The sequence below is a fragment of the Zootoca vivipara genome, chromosome 12 (assembly GCF_965207765.1).
Source record: "Zootoca vivipara chromosome 12, rZooViv2.hap1.1, whole genome shotgun sequence".
Taxonomy (NCBI): domain Eukaryota; kingdom Metazoa; phylum Chordata; class Lepidosauria; order Squamata; family Lacertidae; genus Zootoca; species Zootoca vivipara.
This window is the reverse complement of record NC_142595.1, coordinates 31,910,423-31,937,368: the sequence shown is the minus strand read 5'-3', so window position 1 is coordinate 31,937,368 and position 26,946 is coordinate 31,910,423. Positions and strand designations below refer to the sequence as shown.

The window sequence follows — 26,946 nt, the reverse complement described above, 5'->3', positions numbered from 1 at the left end:
GGGCTGTTTGTTTGTTTGTTATGAAAAGGGGGGAAGGCACGGGGCACTGCTGCATCCTTGGACTGCCTGCTAGTTGCTTTTAAAAAAAGAAGCTTAAAAAATTGGACTTCCGCATTGAATTTTAAGGAATTTCCCCTTTTCACACAGAAACAGGTGAGATGGACTTAGTCCATTCCCACTGTAATACAGGGATGGGCAAGACTTCAATGAGTCTGTCCATCCCCAGTCATAAGTGAGGTGTAGTGTTTTTGCCATGCTTTCCTTAATGTGGATGTGGCTGAGGTGTGCTTGTTAGCCTCCTTCCTCTCATTGTACACAGTTAGCAATGTGAGGTTTGTGGGAAAATGAATGACTATGGGGGTGACCAGCATAAACTATAATTCCTAATATACCTTGTGAGCATAAAACAATTCTCTTTTTAAAAAAATAAAAAAATGTAAAACTTCCATATAGCATATGTTGGTTAGAGTGTGGTGCTGATAACACCAAGGTTGCAGATTCAATCCCCATACAGAACGGCTGCCTATTCCTGCATTGTGTATTTTTATACATGCTGACAGTTCTGGGATGGTGGCTATATTGAAGCTCATCTTCACAGCTGTTGAATCCCAGAAACGCTTTGTACCATACAGGTTGAACTATGGCCAGGTGAAGAGAAAGCCAAGTTCCAGGATGACAACATGCCTCAAACAGCAACTTGTATGTTGTTGTTTAGTTTTTTGTTTGTTAGTCATGTCCAACTCCTCGTGACCCCATGGACCAGAGCATGCCAGGCACTTCTGTCTTCCACTGCCTCCCGCAGTTTGGTCAGACTCATGTTTGTAGCTTCGTAACTTCTATAGCTTGGCCTCAATAGTTATTCTCCATTCCAATGTGTGGGAACATCATATATATCTACCTTGCTGGAAAGGCTGTATGAAGGTTGCTATTGAAATATAATTTCAAGGCATAATAAATGAAACTATTATTTCAACCAACTGTAATTAATAAGATTTCACCCTATCCTATGTTACATAGATGAAAATAAAATAGTGAAATAAGTCCTTAAAAGGTTTTCAACCTCAGTTAGAAGTAATTATTGTCCATTAACTGTGTTTGGAATACCTAAGTCTTGCACCCAGATCACCTCCCAAAAAAATACTGTGGCATTTATTTGAGACCTGAGATAGGTGGAATTTGTATCAACTTGGAATACCCAACAAACTTGGTGAAGTGTGTTACTCATTATCAAATATAGAGGATAAATCTCAAATCAACTTACTTTTTATTTTGGAACACAAAACTGAGATGCTTTTTGAAGCTACAAGATATGCTACAATTTCCCTTGTACTGTCTTAAAAACAAGGAACCAGTCAAGTACGATATCATTCTACCGGGGGGGGGGCACATCAGTCATGGCTACAAGCTTTGAGCCATGCTAGTATAATACAATTCAGATATTATTATTATTATTATTTCGCCTCCTGTGGGATGTCTGGAGTACAGCTCTTACTGGCCTTGCAATGGACTGCTGAAGGGGGCAGAATGATTTTCTCTGAGGATAATTTGAAAAGTTTATGAGAACTATTTGAAGTGATTGAGAGGGTAAAGAGACAGAAAAAAACTACAGAAAGAGGTTGATTTCACATGTTGAAGGAACACATGGCTAGGGATGGATAGATCAATCTGTTTCTACTCCATGACAGTTTTGCATCCCTACAATCAAAAGTCTGTTTCATTCAATTTATGTGTGGATTTATTAAATGATTTTAGATGAAACCCCCAAAATAAATGTATGTTTTTATTGAACTACTAAGGACAAAAATACAGCTGTTACAAAGGTGGGGCACCCATCTTCTTATTTTTTTGCAGAATTCCCAAGGGAAGATATTGCATAGTATGATGTATGATTGCTTCTTCAACAATCTTGGAAGACATTCTCTTTATCCAAGAGGCAACACTGACCTGACAAGCTGCTCCTTCATTTGTCCCTTTTTTTAAAAAAAATTCCCCTTTCATCTCCCTTCTCTCTTATTTTTTTTTTATATGCCTTTCTCCTAAACTCTCTTCAACCCACTTTGTTGTCTCTCTGCAAAGACTGTATAGGAGGGATTGCACAAAGAATTCAATGTTGGCTCCAAGACTCTTGGGAGACTCTCTACAATCACCCCATCAGAAACATTTTAGGCAGCCTGGTTGGGAAAGGATACTGTTTGGAAATCTAATAGAATCATTGCCAATTTCTGTATAGTCAAAATTTAGACTATATTGCATGAATGCATACTTTTAATAACAAATAATAATGACAATAATAAATGGGACAAGCAACAGTTAGAAGATAGCTGTTAAAGGATATATACCCATCATCATTATAAAACTGAGTCTCAAATTTCCCAGCTTTTAAGGACAGGCCTTCCAATTAATCTAAATGTGAGTGATCCATGTGTAACTTAAATCTGGTCCAGGACAAAAACAGCCTACAGCTGTCTGACTAAGCATCACTTATCGTCTCTTAAAGACAATATTGTCACTCCTAGTTGATTTGCCATAAATGATTCAACTCCAAAAGACATCAACACACCTGGGAAATCATAACTGCACACATAATTATAAAAAATGCTGGCTTCTAGGCCCTTACGCAATGGATATGCAGATGGCAGCAAAATTAGCATTTGAAAAAAGACATAAAACCCTGGTGTTGTTCAGAATTGGATCTAGGCATAGGCAGAGCTCTGTCATTTTTCTTGTATGATCATTTCCCTTTTCCATCTTAGAGGATGTCATCCACCAGTTGATTTTGGAATTATTTTCTCACATGAAAAGAATAATGTGACTACCCTTTTTCTTCATCCTATGTGCATACCCATTTAATTTCCTCTTCCCAGATACTTACTGGGCAGAGCTCTTTGTCTAGATATGAATTAGCACACACAGAGAGAGACACACAGAGAGAGAGGGCTATCCACACTGCTGCACCATAACTCTGCCTCCCTGTAACAAACCACACATTCTTTTTTAAAAATAAATAAATAAATCATAGTTTTAAATATTTCTTGTCAACTTAGAGGTTTTTATATAATCAAGGAGTATGTAAATTTTATTAAATAAATAAATTCATTTGCACAAAATCATAGATAATTTTCAGAGTTATATTTTTTGCTTTCTTTGCACACCAAGGAAGTATTACTGATACTTGTAGATGAACAAATTTTAGTTGTCTCATCCTTAGAAAGAAAAATAAATAAGTAAATAAATAAATAGAATACACTGTTCAGAAATATGGGGCACATATTCCCTAAGATGAGTAACATCGCATTCTGTCACCAGACGCTGTACCAAAACAGAGAATAGCCACACAGAATGCTGTGGTTCAAACATGGGAATCTATCCTGGATGGCTGATTTTTTTCAATAAGATCATGTTGGTGGTGCTGCTGCAGCTGGTGCTACCGTCTCATATTGTATGTAAGGCATATTCTATTAACTGCAGCATTTTTGATTATCCCCTCCCCATTCCTCATAACTTTTACCAGCCGGGTGACCTCATCATTGGGGGCATTGTTTCCCAGGTCTTCTTCAACTACAATAATCTCTCTTTTAAGGAAGAGCCAAAACAGATCTTGATTGATGAAGCAATGTAAGCTATTATTTCTTTATCTCCTTGTGTAATACATTCAGCTCATAATAACAGAATATGCCGTAATGTTACACCGTGTTCCATTAAGAATTGATTGAATCTCTTGTTGTTGTTGTTTAGTCGTTTAGTCATGTCCGACTCTTCGTGCCCCATGGACCAGAGCACGCCAGGCACTCCTGTCTTCCACTGCCTCCCGCAGTTTGGTCAGACTCATGTTCGTAGCTTCGAGAACACTGTCCAAACATCTCGTCCTCCGTCGCCCCCTTTTCCTTGTGCCCTCAATCTTCCCCAACACCAGGGTCTTTTCCAGGGAGTCTTCTCTTCTCATGAGGTGGCCAAAGTATTGGAGCCTCAGCTTCAGGATCTGTCCTTCCAGTGAGCACTCAGGGCTGATTTCCTTCAGAATGGATAGGTTTGATCTTCTTGCAGTCCATGGGACTCTCAAGAGTCTCCTCCAGCACCATAATTCAAAAGCATCAATTCTTCGGCGATCAGCCTTCTTTATGGTCCAGCTCTCACTTCCATACATCACTACTGGGAAAACCATAGCTTTAACTATGCAGACCTTTGTAGGCAAGGTGATGTCTCTGCTTTTTAAGATGTTGTCTAGGTTTGTCATTGCTTTTCTCCCAAGAAGCAGGCGTCATTTAATTTCGTGACTGCTGTCACCATCTGCAGTGGTCAAGGAGCCCAAGAAAGTAAAATCTCTCACTGCCTCCATTTCTTCCCCTTTTATTTGCCAGGAGGCGATGGGACCAGTGGCCATGATCTTGGTTTTTTTGCATGATAAAAGTGGCAGTTGAGCCATTTTCCTGTTCCTTCCTTAATCATTTTTTGCCTTACCTTTAGTCAGGAGGTTGTGGACTCTCCTTCCTTAGAGGTTTTTAAGCAGAGCTTGGATGGTCATCTGTCAGGGATGCTTTAGCTTGCAGGATAACCCTCGGGGTCCCTTCCACTTCTACAGTTCTATCATTCTATGAAACCACTAGAAGGGTTTCTCCACAAGCCCCACTAAATGAATGTATTTCCATTGCGTGTCTGCTGATTAACCACATGGTGGATTGTGTGTGTATTTGTGTGTGTTAGTTTTTGCCACTTCTGTTCTTCCCTCACTTTGCTCTCATCTTTTGACTCCATGTCTGTCTCTTCTCATGCACTTTCAGAATTTTGGCATTTTTAATCAAGCTTTCAGTATGTTTTAGAAACTCCACTGTTTTTCCTTCTTCACACTCACCCTGCAGTTTGCATAGTCAAGTTCTGATTTATTGTTGAAACTTAAAGCTCACTGAAGGGGGATCCTCAATCAAATCTAGCTTTCACATATTGTGAAAGTTAGAGGGTGTGTACGCTGTGGGCATTTGAAAACACAATTGTGCCCAATTGGTTTTTACCAGGGCTTTTTTTCAGCCAGGGCTCACTGGAACATAGTTCTAGCATCTCTCTGGTGGGTGCCATTGCCATTATAAGAGGAGTTCTGGCACCTCATTTTCTAGAAAAAAATAGCACTAGTTTTCATGCTTTTAAACTCAAAAGTGCAGAAGTTAAATATTATAGAGATATGTGGTTTTAAAAAGAATTTTGGAAATTGGCCTTCAGGCACCATGCATTGTGCTAAGTTTGTGGGAGAATCCTAAGTCTCCACTTTGTACTTCCCACTTCAGTATCATATCCCATTTCATATCCTTATGACTGTCATTGAAGGGTAAGAATGGGGGAGAAATTTAATTCAGTTCACATTTAAAGAGGAACCTAACTAATTTGCAGTTTCCAAATTAAAAAGTGAACTGAAACATAGATAGCCTTCAAAATTCCTATTTACCTGAATTTTGCACTGCAGTTCTCCAGTGAAATAATATGTACAAAAGTTCATATAAAGGGGTAAAGAGTGCATAAAAATGCATATATTAGAGAAAATAACATACAAATGTATTATATTAGGGAACACTGATTTGCAAACATGTAGCAAAATTGCATACTTATCATAGGATAAATTTGTATTAAAATGAGGATCTATTTTCATGAGACATTTCGTAGATTAAATTTGCAAACTATGGAAAGGTAGAGAATGGAATTTAAGATTGGAAAAATGAGAAGCTTATTCAACCATCCCTACTTAAAAGATTAGGGAAAAGTCCCACATATATCATTCAGAGACTAATAAAATTCAAAAAGTTTTATAGCACTCATGATTTATAGTTAGTCATGCTAATTAATTTCAGTGGGTCTGTGCTGAGCGTGAATACAGTAATGTTGACTGCAATCCATCAAATATTTGCAGTTTGGGCTGAATGTTGTTGCTCTTCATTTGGATATAGGGAAATTTACAAAAGTAAATACAGAAAACGGTTTTTTTATCTCCAGAATTAATCTGAAAACTTTTTAATGAAAGGGCTATCTATTCAGGTGCTAATTTTTCTTCAGCCTATTATCTTTTAGGCTAAACCTTGATTTTGAAAGTATTCAGATGAATGTCAATGAAGTTTACTAAAACATTTTTGTTATTGCTGCTGTGTTTGTTTTATTAAACAGACTGTAACTCTGCTTACAGTTCAGTGCCTAAGAACTACCAGCACATTCTGGCCTTAGCATTTGCTGTCAAAGAGATAAATGAGAATCCCAACATCTTATCAAATATATCTCTGGGGTTCCACATCCTCAATAGCTACTTCACTGCAAGGATGACCTACAAAGCCACTCTTAGCCTCTTTTCTACACAACGTAAGTTTGTCCCCAACTTCAGGTGTCACAACCAGAATAATCTGATAGCTGTCATTGGAGCATGCTTCTCTGAGATCTCTACTAATATAGCTGTCATTTCAGCAAGCAAAAAGACTCCACAGGTAAGCTGTATTCATGGGGGTACAGGGATTTCACAATTGTGACAAAGCATGTGGAATGCTGGAAGGCACTTTGCAAAGTTTTTGGTAACCAGTTGGTTAGATGCAAACTTGATAATGATACCATTGATGAATTTACAGTTCATTACAAAACAGCACTCAAGGAGTGCCCATCAATTATTTCCCTTCAAATGGAGGGTGTTGTTGAATAGTATGTAGCAGGGCTTGGTGTTTGGTCCAGTACACTTGAAGATTCAGATTTCAGATGTTATAAAACAGAGAGATTAATAACATATCAGAAGACAGAAATAAAATTGAAATCAATATGTAAAGGTGGTATATGTACTGGGTTGTTGCAGTAATGGACTAGATGAGGGCCAGTAAACTGAAGCTTAATCCATACAAGACTGAGATGATGCTACTGGGTGGTTATTCTGTCTGGCTGTGTGGTGTACTGCCTGGCTAGATGAGATCATACACATTCTGAAAAAGTGGATCTAAATAAAGGTTGGTTTATGAAAAGTTTTTTTTAAATAATTTTTATTGGTGGTTTATGGAAAGTTGAAGTGTTTGATGTTATTAAGGAGTAAAGGTTTTGCATTAGTTTTTAAATCAGGCAGACAGCAAATTGGAAGTCTTTTTATTTTCTCTCTTTCAGTTTTTATGTTTAAAAATGTTTGATATTTCATGTTGATTTCTATATATTGGGTTTTTTTGAGCTTTAATAAAAATAGCTTTTTGTTTTAAAAGGTACAACATTATCATTAGCTCAAAAATCATTTTAATTTTTATTTCAGCTTACAATAATGTGTTTCTGCTCCTGGGTGGTTATGATGTATGGCTGATTGATATACAGCCCATTCTAGGGAGAGACCACACTCCCTCTGAAAGGATGGGTCCATAGTTTGATGGTTGTCCTTGATCCATTGTTGTTACTAAAGGCTCAGTGGCCAAGTTACTGAACCAACAGCTTTGTTTGGTGGTCCAGCTATAAAAAGAAAAAAAACCCATATGGCTATGGAGAACCTGGCTGCAGTTGTACACCAGGCACACTAATATGCCTAAGGAAGGAGTGTTGCATTACATTAAGGCCAGGTGACCAGTGCTATGATTCGGCAATATAGCTATTTTCCTCGTCTGAAAACAATCCCTATAATTTTTATTTCAGCTGACTTATGGAACACTTTTGCCATCATGGGATGAGAGAATAATTTTCCCTTTTTTGTCCCATATGGTCCCAAATGAAGCCCACCAGTACATGGGAGCTGTCCGGTTATTTCAGCATTTTGGATGGACATGGGTTGGGCTCTTGGTTATAGATACTGACAAAGGGGAAAGATTCTTACAGACAATAGTGCCCATGCTTTCTCAGAATGGCATCTGTTATGCCTTCATCATAAGATTGCCCAAATGGAATTATGTCGATGAGTTGATGCAGTTGCTTGTACAGCGCTGGGAAACTTATGGAATTATTACTCAGGAAAACACCAATGTATTATTTGTATATGGAGAAAATCCATCCTTTCAAGTTTTGAGAATATTGCTGTTTCTACGACCAATTATGGGATCTCCTCCTCTGGGGAAAGTATGGGTTATTACATCCCACTGGGATTTCACATCACTGTCAGTTCAAAAGACATGGGACATGCAAACTTTCCATGGCTCCATATCCTTCACTGCTCACTCCAATCAGCCACCAGGCTTCCAAAATTTCATTCAGAAGATAGGACCTTCCTGGGCAAAAGGAGATGGTTTTATCCAGGACTTCTGGGAACAGGCCTTCAGCTGTACATTAAGAATGTATAACAGGCCAGAAGAAGAGGAGATCTGTACTGGAGAAGAGAAACTGGACAGCATTTCTGGAATTTTGTTTGAAATGAACATGACAGGCCACAGCTATAGTGTCTACAATGCTGTCTATGTTGTGGCACATGCTTTGAATGCTATGTTTGAATCTATCTCCAAACACAGAAGAAAAATGGACACTAGGAGAATGGTATTTCAGGATGTGCAACTATGGCAGGTAATCCCCACTAGCACCACCCACATCTGGCTAGGTTTTCATTCAGAGATAAAATGAATGCTGATGAAATAAGACTATTACACTAAAATTGCTTTGTTTTGCTTTTTGTTGTTGTTATTGGTGTTTATACATACATTTTGGATAAGCAGTATCAAAACCATTGCAGAATAGTGAAACCCACATATAAAATAATGGATTGATGTCTCCACCTATACTTTCAAAGGGGGAAAAGTGTACATGAAGCTCATTGGAATAGATTTAACACCTAACTGTCCTTTTCTTCAAATTCTCTTTGTTTCTAGATCCATCAATTTTTAAGGCACACCATATTCAATAACAGTGTTGGAGAAACTGTGTGCTTTGATGAAAATGGGGAACTAGATACTATTCTTGATGTTACAAATTGGATAATGTTCCACAATGGCTCAGTGGTTAGAGCAAAAGTTGGAAGACTGGAACCTCAGGCTCCTCTGGGCAAAGAGTTAACCATTGATGATGACCAAATTGTATGGCATCAACACTTTAATCAGGTGAGAGATAGTGACAATTATTTGAGTATAGCAGAGGGGAAATGCCGTAGACCTGTGGTGCCAGCCACGGCAGAGTTCAGTGGAGGGAGAAGCCAGCCAACCAGCCAAGTCTTAGGGAGTACTTGCCTGGAGGCAGAGTTCATATACAGTGGTACCTCGGTTTATGAACACAATTGGTTCCGGAAGTCTGTTCATAAACTGAAGCGTTCATAAACTGAAGCGAACTTTCCCATTGAAAGTAATGGAAAGTGGATTAATCCATTCCAGACGGGGCGGCGGAGTATCCAACCTGAAGCGTACTTAACCCGAAGCATGGGTGTAATTGGTTCCGGAAGTCTGTTCATAAACTGAAGCGTTCATAAACTGAAGCGAACTTTCCCATTGAAAGTAATGGAAAGTGAATTATTCCGTTCCAGATGGGTCCGCGGCATTCGTAAACCGAAAATTCATAAACCGAGGTGTTCATAAACCGAGGTTCCACTGTACAAGGTCCAGTCCAATCCCAAGGACATGAATATCTCAGTTCATGATTTGGGAGTCAAGAAAGCTGAGGGTCCAAAGTCACGAGAAGCAAAAAGCAGCAAGATCTCGTCAAGAACAATGAATGTTGTTTCCATTAACTGACTGAGGCTGGAAACCCTGCTTAAGAAAGCTGGAGCCATCTGCTTCTTGTCAGGAGCAAGAAGGGTGATCGGCAGCAGGTGGAGTCACTTTGCCATCTGCTCCTTCAGGTTGCTGCTCAGCAAGTGAAGCAGACTCTTTGCCCATGACAGAAAATGTCCATTAGCTCTGTTTATCATTCCACCTGATCATCACATTCTGAATTATGCTTGGTAGTATCCTTGCCAAACTTTTTTTAAAAAAGCAAACAGACAAACAGACAAACAAACAAACAAACAAACACCCTATAGTTCTTTCCCATCTTTCTAAAGAAGCAATAGTGATTGGTTGACGGTCTGGTTGGCGGGAGGTAGCAGGCCCGCCTGAGGACGTCAGGACTGGGGGCAAGATGGTGGTGTGGAAGCAGGAACAAGGTCCGGATGGTGCAGGGCTGAGGGTCCAGCAGCAGGCAGTCACAGAGTCAAGGAACCGAAGGTTGGGAAGCAGGGCACCACGGAGGTGAGGGCCCGAGGGTCAAGGAGCAAGGCATCAGCAAGGCGAAGGTCCAAGGAACAAGGCGAAGGAGGCCAGATGCAACAAGGCAGGGATCACATTGCTGTGGCAAAGAGCTGAAGGGAAATGCTGAGCTTTTATCCCTCCCAGCTATTGCCACCAGGTGCAGTGAGTTATCAAGTGGCCTCACCTGAGTGGCCACTCCTTGCTTCTCCAGCACAAGCTGAGGTCTTCACCTGAGTGGCCACGCCTTGCTTCTCCAGCACAAGCTGAGGCAGGCCCCAGTCCTGCAAGGCACTACAGGCCCCAGAGCCTGACTCCTGCCCATACTCCTGACAGTGATACTGCATTTGTCTAATTCATATGCATTAGTCTGTGGTTCTGAGGGAGCTCACAGTTTATGTCTGACCTCATTATTTTTTCTCTTTTAATAAAGGGAGAATTAAATAAATGGCACAAAGCCATGGCACTTAATCATTGCTTTAAAACCTGCTGCAAGTTAATTGCTATACTTTTTAAAACATTGCATTGCAATCCATCTTGATTCCTAATAAAACTTCACAGAATATTTTCTTACTTCCTGGACATTTATCTTGCTGGACCTTTCTGTGTTCTGGGTATGAGGGCAGCAACCCTTTTTCAATGGTCACCCTCAGAGTTGGAGCACTACTCTTCATAACCAATGTGCTTAATTAAATTTAATTATGGTTCTCTATGGAGGGACGCGGGTGGCGCTGTGGGTTAAACCACAGAGCCTAGGGCTTGCTGATCAGAAGGTCGGCGGTTCGAATCCCCGCGACGGGGCGAGCTCCCGTTGCTCAGTCCCAGCTCCTGCCAACCTAGCAGTTCGAAAGCACCTCAAAGTGCAAGTAGATAAATAGATACCGCTCCAAGCGGGATGGTAAACGTGTGCTGCTCTGGTTCGCCAGAAGCGGCTTAGTCATGCTGGCCACATGACTTGGAAGCTGTACGCTGGGTCCCTCGGCCAATAAAGCGAGATGAGCACTGCAACCCCAGAGTCTGTCACAACTGGACCTAATGGTCAGGGGTCCCTTTACCCTTTATGTATGGAGAGAACAGCTTTGTGTAGGCTTAGACTAGATGGATTTACTTTATTTTGTATCAAATCATTTATGTAGAAAATAAATTATATCAGTTTCTGCAATCTGAAGCTTGCCTCATCTTTCAGGCAAAATATGCATGAAATTTCCTTCCAAACTGAAGTTGGGAGAATTTTGCTATCATCTCTATTTGAAGTCCTACCATTCTATAAAAAGCAACACTATTTTCTTGTTACCATCTATTATGTCTCTATGTAGGTGCTACCCTTTTCTATATGTAATAAGAACTGCTATCCTGGCTTCAATAGGAGAAAGAAGGAGGGAGCAAAATTTTGCTGCTATGATTGTGTTCCGTGTCCAGAAGGGATGTTCTCTAACCAAAAGGGTAAGAGACATAATTTCCATAAGATAATATTATTTATTTCTAGAAGCCTCATACGTGATTTTGCTCAGGAATTCTAAGTAACAACAACAACAACAAATGTAGTTTTGAAATCAGTGGTTACAATCAATGCAGTTTTGATAGTTTCAGTCCAACATCTTACTTCAAAATGGCATCCAAGCAGAGACAAAACCCATTTTCTTGATCTCGGGAACCATGATGTTAAATGTGGTTATGATATCTTAAAACACACAGCAAAAAAAAAAAAAAATCCTGCTAAAAATATAGATTTATTTATTTGGGGAAAGTGGTTTTTTAGAATAAATTAGACATTTTGTAAACAGTATTAAAAAGGCCAGTTGGGAAAAAGACTGTAACAGCACAAAAGGGTGTATTCTTACTAGATTATAGAAGTGACTTCTTAAATACAGTGGTACCTTGGTTCTCAAACTTACTCCATTCTGGGATTCCGTTTGAGTCCCAAAACCGTTTGAAAATAAGGGTGTGGCTTCCGATTGGCTGCAGGAGCTTCCTCCACTCAAGCGGAAGCCACGTCAGATGCTCGGCTTCCTAAAAACGTTCAAAAACCAGAACACTTACTTCTGGGGTTGAGGCGTTCAGGAGCCTATTTGTTTGGCAACTAGGCCGTTCGGGAACCAAGGTTCCACTGTATATGTTGGTAAATAAATGGAAATACTTACAACTACTCTATCTTTTTGTTTCTTTTCTCAACCTTAGTGTATTGAAATATTCTCTTCTTTCAGACATGGATGGCTGTGTCAAATGTCCAGAAGACCATTATCCCAACAAGGACAGAACTGAGTGTATTCCCAAGCTTCTAAGCTACCTCTCTTACAAAGAAGATTTAGGGATTGCCTTAGCTAACTTGGCTATTTCTTTCTCGTTCATCACAATTTCAGTGCTATTAATTTTTATTAAGCACAGGGAAACCCCCATAGTAAAGGCCAACAACCGGACCCTCACCTACATCCTCCTCGTCTCTCTCCTCCTTTGCTTCCTCTGCTCTTTTCTGTTCATTGGGAATCCTGGAAGAGTGACCTGCCTTCTACAACAAACTGCTTTTGGCATCATTTTCTCTGTGGCTCTTTCTTCTGTGTTGGCAAAGACAATCACTGTAGTTCTGGCATTCATGGCAACAAAACCAGGGGCCAATATGAGGAAATGGGTGGGGAAAGGTGTAGCAAATTCTATTGTCCTTTGTTGTTCCTTTGCTCAGGCTGGCATTTGTACTCTTTGGTTAAGTACTTTCCCTCCATTCCCTGATACAGACATGCACTCATTGCATGGGAAAATCATACTGCGATGTAATGAGAGTTCAGCTATCATCTTTTACTGTGTCTTGGGCTATATGGGTTCCCTGGCCATAATCAGTTTCATTGTAGCTTTTCTTGCCAGGAAGTTGCCAGACAGTTTCAATGAGGCCAAGTTCATCACTTTCAGCATGTTGGTGTTTTGCAGTGTGTGGTTATCTTTTGTCCCAACCTACCTGAGCACCAAAGGAAAATACATGGTAGCTGTGGAGATTTTCTCCATCTTATCATCCAGTGCAGGATTACTGGTTGGTATCTTTTTTCCTAAATGTTACATCATTGTGCTGAGGCCAGAGTTGAACAGCAAACAGCACATTATAAGGAAAACCAAGTGAAAAAAAAGATAAAGTCATGTCTTTATTGTGTGTGTGTGTGTGTGTGTGTGTGTGTGTGTGTGTGTGTATTTAGAGAGAGAGTGCAAGAGCAAAGGAAAATATTTTTGTGAATGGAACCTAGTACAGTCTTATGTAGTTTTGCTATTTGATTCACCTTGCATCTATTTGCATTATGTGCTATCATGAAGGTAAGCCCAGGATATGGTTGAATCTAACAGCTCCTTCCAAGATAAGAGAGGTCCAATACACCTGTCTACCTTCCTCTGTGGCTATTAGTAAACATGGAAGCAATACTAGAATACTGTAATGGGGTCTTTCCTCACCATGTATCATTGACTTCCTATCATCCCTGACAGAATACATTGGGCTGCTTTATTATAATTTGTATCTCCTTTATTTTAGAAACATAGGTAAAGAAGTGTTAAGGAATACAGTTAATGGGTTAATTATCCATGAATCAGCAGAGATTACTCTTTCCCAACAATGCACATGCAGGAATTTGTGACTCTCTACCCTATGTTCCTATGAGGATTTGGAAAGCAATTTTGTGTATAAAATGACTTAGTTAAAGAATACTGTATTTGTCGTGGTAGGTGGTCGCATGAATTGTTGATGGCTATCTGTGGAAACTGTGGATCCAAATGAGGAAAAAGTTGGGAAATAATAATATAATAATAATTTATTATTATTTATATCCCACCCATCGGGTTGGGTTTCCCCAGCCTCTCTGGGCAGCTCCCAGCAGAATATTAAAAACACGATAAAACATCAAACGTTAAAAAGTTCCCTAAACAGGGTTGCCTTCAGCAAACTCTATCAATTTTGAACGTAGGACTTGGCTGTGGATTTTAACACAGCAAAGACTTTGAAGCATAGAATCATCTATGGCCTCAGGGAGAGCAAACTATTTGCACAATCTGTAAATAGTGTGTGTATGCATAGTGGTGTATGTTGGGTCTTGTAAAGACAACTCTGCTAAATAGTTGTTTTCTGTGGTGAATTTAACCACTTGACTGAGTTTCCCTGCTGCATAGACCCAGCAGAAAGAGAGGCCAAGCAAGCATATTTTATTTTTAAAAGAGCCTTTGCTACTCCCTCTTGGCCAACAACATGAGTTTTTACCATCACGGTTGGCGACTGCAAAGAAGTTTGGACCACATTGGATTTCAAATCCCTTTCAATTGCAAAAAGATATCAGCCAGTTGCCTATACCCCCCTTGAGGAAGGAGAGTGGTGGTGAGGACCGTGTTGAAAGCTACAGGCATTTTTGGAGGATGCAGATTATTTAAATCCATTCCAATCTGGGTTCAGGCCTGGCCATGGTTGCCTTGGTCACTCTGATGGATGACCTTTGCAGAGAGCAGGACAGGGGAAGTGCAAACTTACTACTGCTTTTTGATCTCTCGTCAGCATTTGTTACCATTGACGAAGGCTACTGGGGTATACAAGATTGGGTAGTGGAGCTATACACAATGCTTACAAAATTCCTAGTGGTTTTTGTCAAGCATGATTCAACTTGAAAGGACATCATCCATAAATTCTAATGGGGAAACTCTAATCACAGCTATTTTTCTCAAAATCACGGGTCTCAATACTCTTAACACAATAGACATAGAGACCTAATTAGAAAGCTCCACAACCAACATCTGAAAAACAGATATAAACGCTTGTGTTTTTGAGAACTGGATCTTAGCATAGGCAGGGCTGTGTCATTTTCTGTATGATATGTTCCGCTTTTTATGTTCAGGTATGTTGTCCACCAGCTGATTCTGAAACATAGAAACCTATGTTGGGAGGCAAAGTTTTCTTTCCAGGATGATGCTAGTGGTCGTGTTGCTGCTAGCACTGTTGTGTCAAACTGCATCCAAGATACATTCCATTAACTGCAGCACATATGACGATCCCCTCCCTACTCCTCATAACTTTTATAAGCCAGGTGAAATAATCATTGGGGAGATTGTTTCCCAGGTGTTCTTAAACTACAATAACCTCTCTTTCACGGAACAGCCTATGCAGACATTGATTGATGAACCTATGTAAGTAATAATTTCTTTAAACTCTCTCATTCTATGTTCAGCCCACATTAACTGATAACATATCAATAGTGCAATAGTGCTGTAAGAATTTAACTTTAGAGCATGAGAAAAGTGGAATCTGCAAACTTCCAACTGTAAATCATGGGGTGAGATGGGTGTAGAAAGCAATTTGATAATTTGGCCTACAGCCACCATACAAATAATCATTTATTAGCACTTGGGAAGAAATGCTGCAAATTATTCAGGGGAAGTGACAGTTACCCTCTTTGTCTCCAAATTTAGCAGGATGTTTTGCAGAACCTAGAATTGGTTTGGAACAATGTGGAGGCAGCCTGATTTATCTTGGATATCTCTTGAATCTATATTAATTATCTGGCCTCATATGCAGGCTTCAATCAAATGCAACACACACCTCTAATACGCATACACCAAGTTAGATTCACTGAACTCATTAAGCCCCAGTTAGCCATGTCCATTAATTTCAAATGAACTACTATGACTGATTTTGTATGGAATCAGCATGAAAATAAGCACACACGGAGAGAGAAACTTTTGATTGTTGTTGCCAGTGATGTAATGGAATGTGGAGAATAGGTTTGTGGAACAATTTGTCAACCTAAAGAATGATCCCAACACATTTAGAGAATGTGGCTATTCAGGGGGAAAATGTCTACTTCAGATGTCATTTTTTGAGAAATATAATCTATTGTCTTCTATGGTCCTTTGTTTTTCATCAACCTTGCAAGGTTTCAGATTATGATGAAGATAACAGATCTTTGTTGTCATTGCTGTGGTCATTTTATTAAACAGCTTTAATCCTTATTACAGTTCAGTGCCTAAGAACTACCAGCATATTCTGGCTTTAGCATTTGCGATCAAAGAGATCAATGAGAATCCCACAATCCTGTCAAATATCTCTCTTGGCTTCCACATCCTCAATAGTTACTTCAATGCAAGGATGACCTACAAGGCCACTCTGAGCCTCCTTTCCACACAACAAAGGTTTGTCCCCAACTTCAGCTGTCACAACCAGAACAATATGATAGCACTAATTGGAGAATGTTTCTCTGAGATCTCTGCTAACATTGCAGTGATTTTGGCAAGCAAGAAGACTCCTCAGGTATGTTTAGTGCATGAAGTTATGGAGATGTCACAATTGTGATATACCCTTCTGATTTCAGGAAACACATTGCGTAGAGTTTCTTTTGAATATTTGGTGAGAAAATTGCTTAAATGCTTGATGGTGATACAAATAGGTGGACTTACAGTTCAATACAACAGGATACTAAAGGAGTGATTATCAATTCCTCCTCTTTACATGAAGTGAGGTTTTGAGACATGTGGTGCAGGTCTTTCACCAAGAAGACTTCAAATTTTCTTCAAATACTTATATGAAGAGCTGGAAGGAATCCCAATGTCACCCAGCTGGGAAGAATGGCTAAGACCTCAGAACGCAAGAATAAAATTGAAATTCTGCTGGTGAGGTGTTGGATTTGCTCAATTGTTGTCTGGTTGTAATAATAGACTGGATGAGGGCAAACAAAGAAAAGATTAATTCAGACAGGAATTTGTTTCTGCTACTAGGTGGGCCCCCTTCATGGATCAATGCCTTGTCATGGCGAAGGGGCTTGAATAACTCAGAGGAGTTATGAGCTATGCCATGCAGGGCCACCCAAGATGGACAGGTCATAGTGGAGAGGCGTCCAACATGCTACTGAGGAAGAGCGGAGGACAAGTACAAGTAGATTCAGAGCTGATGAAGCGGCTGGGCCAAAGCCGAAAGGTCGCTCAGTTGCGGATATGCCTGGAAGCGAAAGGAAAGTCCGATGCTGTAAAGAAAAATATTGCATAGGAACCTGGAATGTAAGAACCATGGATAATGGTAAGCTGGATGTGGTCAAAAAAGAGATGGCAAGAATAAATATTGACATCCTGGGCATCAGTGAACTAAAATGGAAGGGAATGGGCAAATTCAGTTTGGATGACTATCATATCTACTACTGTGGACAAGAATCCCGTAGAAGAAATGAAGTGGCCCTCATAGTCAACAAAAGAGTGGCAAAAGCTGTAATGGGATGCAATCTCAAAAATGACAGAATGATCTCGATACGAATCCAAGGCAGACCTTTTAACATCACAGTAATCCAAGTTTATGCACCAACTACCGGTGCCGAAGAAAGTGAAATTGACCAATTCTATGAAGACTTACAACACCTTCTAGAAATGACACCAAAGTAGGATGTTCTTCTCATTACAGGGGATTGGAATGCTAAAGTAGGGAATCAAGAGATAAAAGGAACAACTGGCAAGTTTGGCCTTGGAGTTCAAAATGAAGCAGGGCAAAGGCTAATAGAGTTCTGTCAAGAGAACCAGGTGGTCATCACAAACACTCTTTTCCAACAACACAAGAGACGGCTCTACACATGGATATCACCAAATGGGCAGCATCGAAATCAGATTGATTATATTCTCTGCAGCCAAAGATGGAGAAGCTCTATACAGTCAGCAAAAACAAGACCTGGAGCTGACTGTAACTCAGATCATGAGCTTCTTATAGCAAAATTCCAGCTTAAACTGAAGAAAGTAGGAAAAACCCCTGGCCAGTAAGATACAATCTAAATCAAAAGCCTTTGTTATCCTAGTTCTGCTGGATATCTCAGGGAATTTTGATACCATCAATCATGACATCCTTCTGGCCCGTCTTGAGGAGCTGGGAGCTGGGGGCACTGTTTATACAGTGGTTCCTCTCCTTCCTCCTGGGCCATGTCCAGAAAGTGGCATTGGGGAAATGAGTGTTCAGACCCCTGGGCTCTCACTTGTGTGGTGCCTCAGGGTTCCATCCTCTCCCCCATGCTTTTTAATATCTATATTAAGCCACTGGGAGAGATCATCAGGGGGTTTGGGCTCAGTGTTCATCAGTATGCAGATGATATCAAGCTCTACCTCTCTTTTAAATCAGAACCAGTGAAGGCGGGGAAGGCCCTGTGTGAGTGCCTGGAAGCGGTCGGAGGATAGATGCCGGCTAACAAATTGTGGTTGAATCATGACAAGACAGAAGAACTGTTTTGGGGGGACAAGGGGTGGACAGGTGGGGGGTCCTGATCCTGGTCCTAAATGGGTGTGCAGTATGGGAGTCATTTTGGACTCGCAACTCTGTGTCCAGGGCAGCTGTCTACCAGCTCCATCTGGTACGCAGGATGAGACCCTACCTGCCCACAGACTATAACATCAGAGTGGTGCATGCTCTAGTTATCTCCCGCTTGGACTACTGCAACACGCTCTACATGGGACTCCCTTTGAAGGTGACCCAGAACCTGCAACTAATCCAGAATGCGGCAGCTAGTCTGGTGACTGGGAGTGGCCGCCGAGACCATCTAACACCAGTCCTGAAAGACCTACATTAGCTCCTACATGGGCACACTTCAAAGTGTTGGTACTGTCCTTTAAAGCCCTAAATGGCCTCACCCCAGTATTCCTGAAGGAGCATCTCCAAACCCATCGTTCAGCCCAGAAACTGAAGTCCAGTGCTGAGGGCTTTCTGGTGGTTCCCTCACTGCGAGAAGGAAGGCTACAGGGAACCAGACAGAGGGCCTTCTTGGCAGTTGCGCCCACCCTGTGGAATGTCAAGGAAATAAACAACTATCAGGCTTTTAGAAAACATCTGAAGGCAACCTTGTTTAGGGAAGTGTTTTAATTTTTGTAGTTTTATTCTGTTTTTAATGTTCTGTTGAAAGCCACCCAAAGTAGCTGGGGAAACCCTGCCAGATGGGTGGGGTAGAAATATATTATTATTATTATTATTATTATTATTATTATTATTATTATTATTATTATCATTGATCCATTGATGTTACTAAAGGCTCAGTTGCATAGGTGTCATTCAACAGATTTGGTTAGTGATCCAGCTATAAAAACCCAAATGGCTATGGAGAACCTGGCTGCAGTTGTAGGCCAGACACACTAGTATGCTTAAGGAAGAAGTGTTTCAGTACAATAAGACCAGATGACCAGTGCCAGTGCTATGATTCAACAATGTAGCTGTTTTCCTCACCTGAAAATAATCCCTTTAATTTTTATTTCAGCTCACCTATGGAACATTTTTGCCATCATGGGATGAGAGAATAATTTTCCCTTTTTTGTACCATATGGTCCCAAATGAAGCCCACCAGTACATGGGAGCTGTCCGGTTATTTCAGCATTTTGGATGGACATGGGTTGGGCTGTTGGCTGTGGACAATGACAAAGGGGACCGATTTTTACAGAAAATGCTGCCTTTGCTTTCTGAGAATGGCATCTGCTATGCTTTTATTATAAGATTACCATGATGGACTTACGTAGAAGAACTGATACAGTTGCTTCTAAAACACTGGGACAGCTATATAATTATCATTCAGAGAAAAGCCAATGCATTATTTGTATATGGCGAAAACCCATCCTTTCGCGTTTTGAGAATATTGGTATTTCTAACACGCTTCACTGAGTTGCCTCCGCTGGAGAAAGTATGGATTATTACATCTCACTGGGATTTCACATCATTGTCTCTTCAAAAGAATTGGGAAATGCAAACTTTCCATGGCTCCTTATCCTTCACTGTTCACTCAGATCAGCCATTAGGATTCCAAAAATTCACTCAAACATTAAATCCTTCCTGGTCTAAAGGAGATGGTTTTATCCAGGACTTCTGGGAACAGGCCTTCAGCTGTTCATTAAAACTGCTCATGGAGGATGAGGAGAGTGCCTGTACTGGAGAGGAAAAGCTGGAGAGCATTCCTGGAATTATATTTGAAATGAAAATGACTGGTCACAGCTACAGTATCTACAATGCTGTTTATGCCGTGGCACATGCTTTGCAAGCCATTTATAAATCCACCTCAAAGCGTAGAAGTTTGGATAAAAGGAACCGATTGTTATTAAAGAATGTGCAGCCATGGCAGGTAATGATTATTCTCTTTATTAAAAAAAAGTAAGCTAGCTTTTAATACAGAGGTAAAAGAAAATGTTTCACGAAACTGTGTACTAAAGTTATTTTTAGGTTATTGTTCTTGTATATGTTATTCCCGCTCCAATTATAGAATGTTATTCAGAAGTGGAAAGTGAGTATTTCTGGATTTGCAACTGTCTTCGGTAGGAATGAAAATCCAATATTTACTTATTTATTCATTAAAAAGCAGGCAAGCAAGCAGAGATGAATGGCCTCATATGCCTCCATTAAACAAAAATTCACCCTGATTCAGTTGTTGCAGTTAATGAATCCATATTGATCAATAGTGTTGGTCTCATTATGATGTAGTACATTTCAAAATTATTCGCAATAAGAAACTCACATCAAAGCAAATGAACGAAAATGACAGCTTGGTGAATTGAGGAATTCACCTAGTGCTAAATAGGAGTGTGCACAATGTCTTATCTCCCCTTCCCCATCTTCTCTCTCTGCGTTTTCTGTAAACCTATTATATGGACTCCTCCAAACTCCAGAGCAGATTTAGAAGGTGCAGCTGAAAGTAGAGGAGGAGAGTCCCATTGAAAAAGCAGATCTCTTTCAGTTGCTTTCCTACAGTAAAAAATAATAGTAGTAAGATAGCACTTTGTGAATCTCATTGAAATCGTTTAAAACATAGTTACCCCATTCTTCATATTCATTTTGAATCTAGGTTCATCTTTTACTAAGAAGCATCATATTCAATAACAGTGTTGGAGACACTATCTACTTTAATGAAAATAGAGAATTAGTTGCAGGCTTTGATATTACAAACTGGATGATGTTCCCCAATGGTTCAGTGATGAGAGTAAAAGTTGGAAGGCTAGAACCTCAGGCTCCTCTAGGCAATGAATTGACCATGAATTATGACCAGATTGTGTGGCATCAAAGCTTTAATGAGGTAAGACATAATATAATTATCATTTATCTTTAATTAAATTTGTAAACCTTCCCTCATTAATAGAACTTAGGACAGTTTTATTCACAGAATAAAAATACAAGATAAATAATAATAATAATAATAATAATAATAATAATAATAATAATAATAATAATTATTATTTATACCCCGCCCATCTGGCCGGGTTCTGGGTGGCTTCCAACAAACATTAAAATACAGAAATCCATCAAACATTAAAAGCTTCCCTAAACAGGGCTGCCTTAAGATGCCTTCTAAAGGTCTGGTAATTGTTATTCTCTTTGACCTCTGGTGGGAGGGCATTCCACAGGGTGGGCGCCACTCCCGAGAAGGCCCTCTGCCTGGTTCCCTGTAACTTGGCTTCTCTTAGCGAGGGAACCGCCAGAAGGCCCTCGGCGCTAGATCTCAGTGTCCGGGCAGAACGATGGGGGAGGAGAAGTTCCTTCAGGTATACTGGACCGAGGCCGTTTAGGGCTTTAAAGGTCAGCACCAACACTTTGAATTGTGCTCGGAAACGTACTGGGAGCCAATGAAGGTCTTTCAGGACTGGTGTTATGTGGTCTCGGTGGCCACTCCCAGTCACCAGTCTAGCTGCCGCAAAATACACAAAATGGATAATAAAACCAAAAACTAAACAATAGCACCCCTCTCTATTATTATATAATAATTGTCAGGGATGAGCCAGAGGTTTAAAGTTTCCCAGAGGGAGGGAGACACAGAGTTGGAGGAAGGAGGAGGTGTACCCAAGGGGGATAAGGAGGAGAGAGTTATTGAAGTCTGTCTTGAGGAACAGGCAGTGGGGCATATAGAGCCAGGAAGTTCACAGGAGCAACAAGGGTTAAGTTCCGGTTCAGAATTGGGGGGAAGGCTTAAGCCAGCCCTCGCGAGGCGTGTAGAGAAGAGGAGGGGCGAAAGACTGAGCGAGAGGGTTCGCCATTTTCTGGCTTGCTAGAAGGGCAAACGCAGACCTCAGCAGAGATCTGAACTGAGTGACTCTGATGAATGATCATTATGTGCTAATGACTAGATGTAAATACAGTAAATAAAGGCTATAAAAATGTCAGGAGACTCTCGTGGTGATTGTGTGAAGAGAGGAAGCCCGTCAGCCCTGAAAATAATAATTATGTAATTATTTTGAACCTGTGTAAATGTAAACTGAACCTGTGTCCAGTTGCTGGTGAGAAAGTCTACATATAGTGAACTTGTAAATTACCATATATACCTCTTCCCTGAATAAAGGGGTATTCTGCTTACACCTTGATATTTCCTCTCATTCTCTTCATGATCACCTGCACTTTTCTCTTGTGGGGAATGTTTGGATATTTAAGAAAAAATGTCAATGAAGCCAATTCATCATTCAGTCACCTCTTAAGGTATTGAATTGTGTTTGGTAGCATTCTTTTTTGTTTGTTTGTTTTTGCTGCTGCTGCAGCAGCTATTTTAAATTCCTACTTCATGAGGATTAACCCATAGTTCATGATTATTATTTTTCTGAGTTCATGTTTAAAGGTAAAGGTAAAGGGACCCCTGACCATTAGGCCCAGTCGTCACCGACTCTGGGGTTGCGGCGCTCATCTTGCATTATTGGCCGAGGGAGCCGGCGTACAGCTTCCAGGTCATGCGGCCAGCATGACAAAGCCGCTTCTGGCGAATCAGAGCAACGCACGGAAAGGCCGTTTACCTTCCCTTTGTAGCGGTACCTATTTATCTACTTGCACTTTGATGTGCTTTCGAACTGCTAGGTTGGCAGGAGCTGGGACCGAGCAAGGGATTCGAACCACCAACCTTCTGATCAGCAAGCCCTAGGCTCTGTGATTTAACCCACAGCGCCACCTGTGTCCCACAGGTTCATGCTTACATATCTTTAAATAAATGAATAAACCAGGAAACTGTTCAAAAATCATCATGCATATCGATTGTTTATCCTTCAAAAAAGTAACAGAATCTCTTGTTACATCATTAACCAGGTCTTATCTTCAAAGGGACAAAATATCCTTCTTGGTTATTTTTACATCCTGGGAATGAGGGCAAAAATAACTTAAATCAGGCATCCCCAAACTTCGGCCCTCCAGATGTTTTGGACTACAATTCCCATGATCCCTGACCACTGGTCCTGTTAGCTAGGGATCATGGGAGTTATAGGTCAAAACATCTGGAGGGCTGCAGTTTGGGGATGCCTGACTTAAATGGTCACTTTCAGAGTTGGAACATTACCATTAGTAATAAAACTCCAATGTATACCCAAATGTAATTATGTTTAGATGTGAATATAGCAGCTGTGAATATTTCCATTCATCTGTTCTTGATTTTGTTTGAAAATTATATCTTTAGAGGAGAAAACAAGCTCAAATGGAGAAGCACACAACTTCCCATCTTCTAATTCCCCCCTTCTGAATATAAAGCCTACCCCCACTATTCAGCAAAGTGGTGTGATGTCAAAAGACTGATAGGGCACCTCCATCAGATTCTGTGATCTGGCGTTCCCTCACTGTTGAGGCAGGCCTTCAAAAGTCTCTGAAATTTCCTTTCAAACTGAAATTGAGAAAATTTCCTGGCATGTCTAATGACTTTCTTCAGTGCCAGCAAGTCCGCTCACCTTATTTGGTGTGTGGAATTGTGGCCAGGCCCCAGGCCCAGCAGGTGATTCGACCAGGTACAGAGAGTTGCGCCCTCCTCACTGCTGCTTGGCTGCACCGGTGGAACTGGGTTGGGCTCTACTGAGAGGCCGGGCCCCGCTTAACAAATCAGTGCCAATAGAGGGCGTGACTGTCAGAAATTTAAACCACGGTGCCACGGGGAGACAGTCCTCTTATGCTCTTTGCCAGACTGGGCCAGACCAACCCACTCTTTGCAAATCCACCACTCTAAAGAAAAGAACGCTTTTCTTGCTAATCATACTTCGTGTTTCTATATAGGTTCTGCCTCGTTCTGTGTGCGGTGATAGCTGCTATCCTGGCTCCAGCAGGAAAAAGAAGGAAGGAGAGAAATTTTGCTGCTATGACTGTGTTCTGTGTCCAGATGGGATGATCTCCAACAAGAAGGGTATCAAGAGACCAATTGATATTAATAACCTTAGATATTTATTATTGATATATTCACAGTGAAAATGAGATTCTTCACTTGCTCCAGTGGGTGAGAGGGTAGTGCCCAAAGAGAGAGGCTAAAATTCTTTTAAGAATACTTCTTTTAAATAAACAATAAGGAGACCAGCGAATGCATTTTGGGTCAGAAAGATATATCAGCATAATAATAATAAAGAACAATCAACACTATATTTAACACGAAATTAATATAGTGGAAGGCAGAAATAATAAGCCATCTAGGCAAAGGGTATCTCCCACCCCCAAAACAGACATTCAGGCCTACTTCTATCATGAAAAAGAATATACTGATCAAAGTTCGCTTCCATTCTACATTGTCTGGAGTGATTAACTTGTTCATCCTTTATCATACACCACCCAAATTGACCTCAGTAAAACAGAGAACATAGATTCATTGAATATCTATGAAGATAGTTTGTATTAAAGATTCTTAAAAATATTTTTTAAAAGAAAACAGAGAGGCATGGAGAGGAGAATGGGAAAGAGTGAACAAGAGAAAGAGATGATACTATTTTGCTGTCAGCTAAAAAGTTCAAGAAGATGAAAGGATGAATTGCTACTAACTTCTGTAGTTAATTAGACATCTGGAAATATAATTATTGTTGCATTTTGTGTGTTAAATGCTTAAAATATTGAAACACCTCTTCCATTTCTCAGATATGGATGCCTGTGTCAAATGTCCAGAAGATCTGTATCCCCACAGGAACCAAACTAAATGCATTCCAAAATTGGTAACATACCTCTCTTACAAAGAAGACTTAGGGATCATCTTAGCTAGCTTGGCTATTTCTTTCTCTTTGACCACATGTTCAGTACTTGGAATTTTTATGAAGCACAAGGACACTCCCATAGTGAAAGCCAATAACCGGACCCTCACCTACATCCTCCTCATCTCCCTCCTCCTCTGCTTCCTCTGTTCTTTGCTCTTCATTGGACAACCTGGAAAGGCATCCTGCCTTCTACGTCAAACCACTTTTGGCATTGTCTTCTCTGTGGCCCTTTCGTCTGTGTTGGCAAAGACCATCACTGTGGTTGTGGCATTTATGGGAACAAAACCAGGATCCAGAATGAGTAAATGGGTGGGGAAAAGACTGGCACATTCTATTGTTCTCTTCTGCTCTTTTATTCAGGCTGCCATTTGTACTCTTTGGTTAAGTTTTGCTCCTCCATTCCCAGGTAGAGACATGCATTCAGTGAAAGGTGAAATCATACTGGAATGTAAGGAGGGTTCTGTTTCCATGCTTTATTGTGTCTTGAGCTATATGGGTTCCCTGGCCATAATCAGCTTCATTGTGGCTTTTCTTGCCAGGAAGTTACCTGACAGCTTCAATGAGGCCAAGTTCATCACTTTCAGCATATTGGTGTTTTGTAGTGTGTGGCTATCCTTTATTCCAACCTACCTGAGCACCAAAGGAAAATACATGGTGGCTGTGGAGATCTTCTCCATCTTGTCATCCAGTGCCGGATTACTGGGTTGCATCTTTTCCCCAAAATGTTACATCATTGTGCTGAGGCCTGAGCTGAACAACAGGGAACAACTCACAAGGAAAATAAAATGAAATATAAATGTGCATCTCTCTATTTCTGTATTTATATTGGGGGGGGAGGGAAGGTCTTGTCATGGTTCCTATGAGATTACAAGCAAGGGTGTAAATTTCTATGCAAATCTCCTTGAAGTTTCCAGTGCTGTGCCTAGCCTAGAGTTAAGGGATTCTTTCCAGATGATGCAGCCTAATATGGAAAGGATACATGCAGTGATGCATCTGATCACATGCCTTCTGGACCTTTGACCTTCCTTGACTAATTAAACAGGCTAGAGTGGGGTAGCTGGGTGTCTCCAGGGTGTTGGGAACACATCACTGAATGACAGGGTGGTCCCGCCTGCAATTGAAGAAGTGGTGATGCAACTCATCCTTAAAAAGCCCACTCTGGACCAAATGGTGTTTAACATCTGCTTGCCACTTCCCATTATTCCTTTTGGGGTGTGGGGATTGAAAGGGTGCTGGGAGAAGAACTTAATGTGTTTCTGAATTGATTATTGAATATACTGGATTTAAGAATGGCTTGAGGAGTAGGTACCTACATTGCCAAATAAGTGGCTGTTTTCCTGTGCGGCTAATTTCATTGAGTAATACTGGGGAAAGTGTTATCCTACCCCCTGGTACTTATTTGATGGGGCTCTGTGGGAAACCATTTTGCCCCCAGTGTCATTTGACATTTATCTGGAGCCATTGGGAGCAATTTTAATTTTTTTGGAACATTGTGCTTTCCATTTTTGAAAGATATGTTGTTTGCCCATTCAGAACACTTAAACACTCCTTCTGAAGTAGTAAGTAGGTAGCTCTTTGATACATTTTTTTGGTTATTAGTCTTCTTCGGCTAGGAGTACCTGCTTTCCATAATAAGCTAGAAGTTACAAAATGGCTGACGTGTGTGGCATTAAAGAAATGGCTGCCATAGTGTGAGGCTTTTTTTAAAAAATGGCCACAGTGAGGGTATAACTTAATTTCAAAATCAATTGTCTCCTCTGAAAGAGCAACAAAAATGGAGACAGATGATGACAAAATAGTGCACATATACCTCTCCTCTCAATCAATGTGTGTGGGAACCATTTCAATACCTACAGAGAACAGCTCCCTCCGCCTCTCCTTTGCTCAGCGCAGGTGGGATGGTGGGTGTCCAGCA

General features: G+C 40.6%; 2 protein-coding genes across 2 annotated transcripts; both read left to right on the top strand.

The window, feature by feature from the left end:
• The first annotated feature begins 567 nt into the window (after positions 1 to 567).
• On the top strand, positions 568 to 13,227 carry LOC118077501 (vomeronasal type-2 receptor 26-like). Its single transcript, XM_088654675.1, has 7 exons — positions 568 to 699; positions 3,512 to 3,615; positions 6,356 to 6,455; positions 7,621 to 8,475; positions 8,778 to 9,005; positions 11,438 to 11,564; positions 12,326 to 13,227. The coding sequence occupies exons 1-7, from the start codon at positions 568 to 570 to the stop codon at positions 13,225 to 13,227; spliced, it is 2,448 nt and encodes an 815-aa protein (XP_088510801.1).
• Positions 13,228 to 13,409: 182 nt separating this feature from the next.
• LOC118077502 (vomeronasal type-2 receptor 26-like) lies at positions 13,410 to 25,820 on the top strand. The gene is made up of 7 exons (XM_088654674.1): positions 13,410 to 13,415; positions 15,160 to 15,263; positions 16,092 to 16,383; positions 19,658 to 20,197; positions 20,915 to 21,142; positions 24,076 to 24,202; positions 24,919 to 25,820. Exons 1-7 carry the CDS (start codon positions 13,410 to 13,412, stop codon positions 25,818 to 25,820), a joined length of 2,199 nt encoding a protein of 732 aa, XP_088510800.1.
• The last annotated feature ends 1,126 nt before the right edge of the window (positions 25,821 to 26,946 follow it).

Excerpts from the sequence above, each read along its gene's own strand:
- LOC118077501 (XM_088654675.1), top strand. The coding sequence starts at position 568 with ATGGTGGCTATATTGAAGCTCATCTTCACAGCTGTTGAATCCCAGAAA. Across the intron at positions 8,476-8,777 it reads AGGATGTGCAACTATGGCAG|ATCCATCAATTTTTAAGGCA; the intron begins GTAATCCCCACT and ends CTTTGTTTCTAG. Across the intron at positions 11,565-12,325 it reads GATGTTCTCTAACCAAAAGG|ACATGGATGGCTGTGTCAAA; the intron begins GTAAGAGACATA and ends CTCTTCTTTCAG.
- LOC118077502 (XM_088654674.1), top strand. Across the intron at positions 16,384-19,657 it reads CAAGCAAGAAGACTCCTCAG|AGAAAAGCCAATGCATTATT; the intron begins GTATGTTTAGTG and ends ATTATCATTCAG. Across the intron at positions 24,203-24,918 it reads GATGATCTCCAACAAGAAGG|ATATGGATGCCTGTGTCAAA; the intron begins GTATCAAGAGAC and ends TCCATTTCTCAG.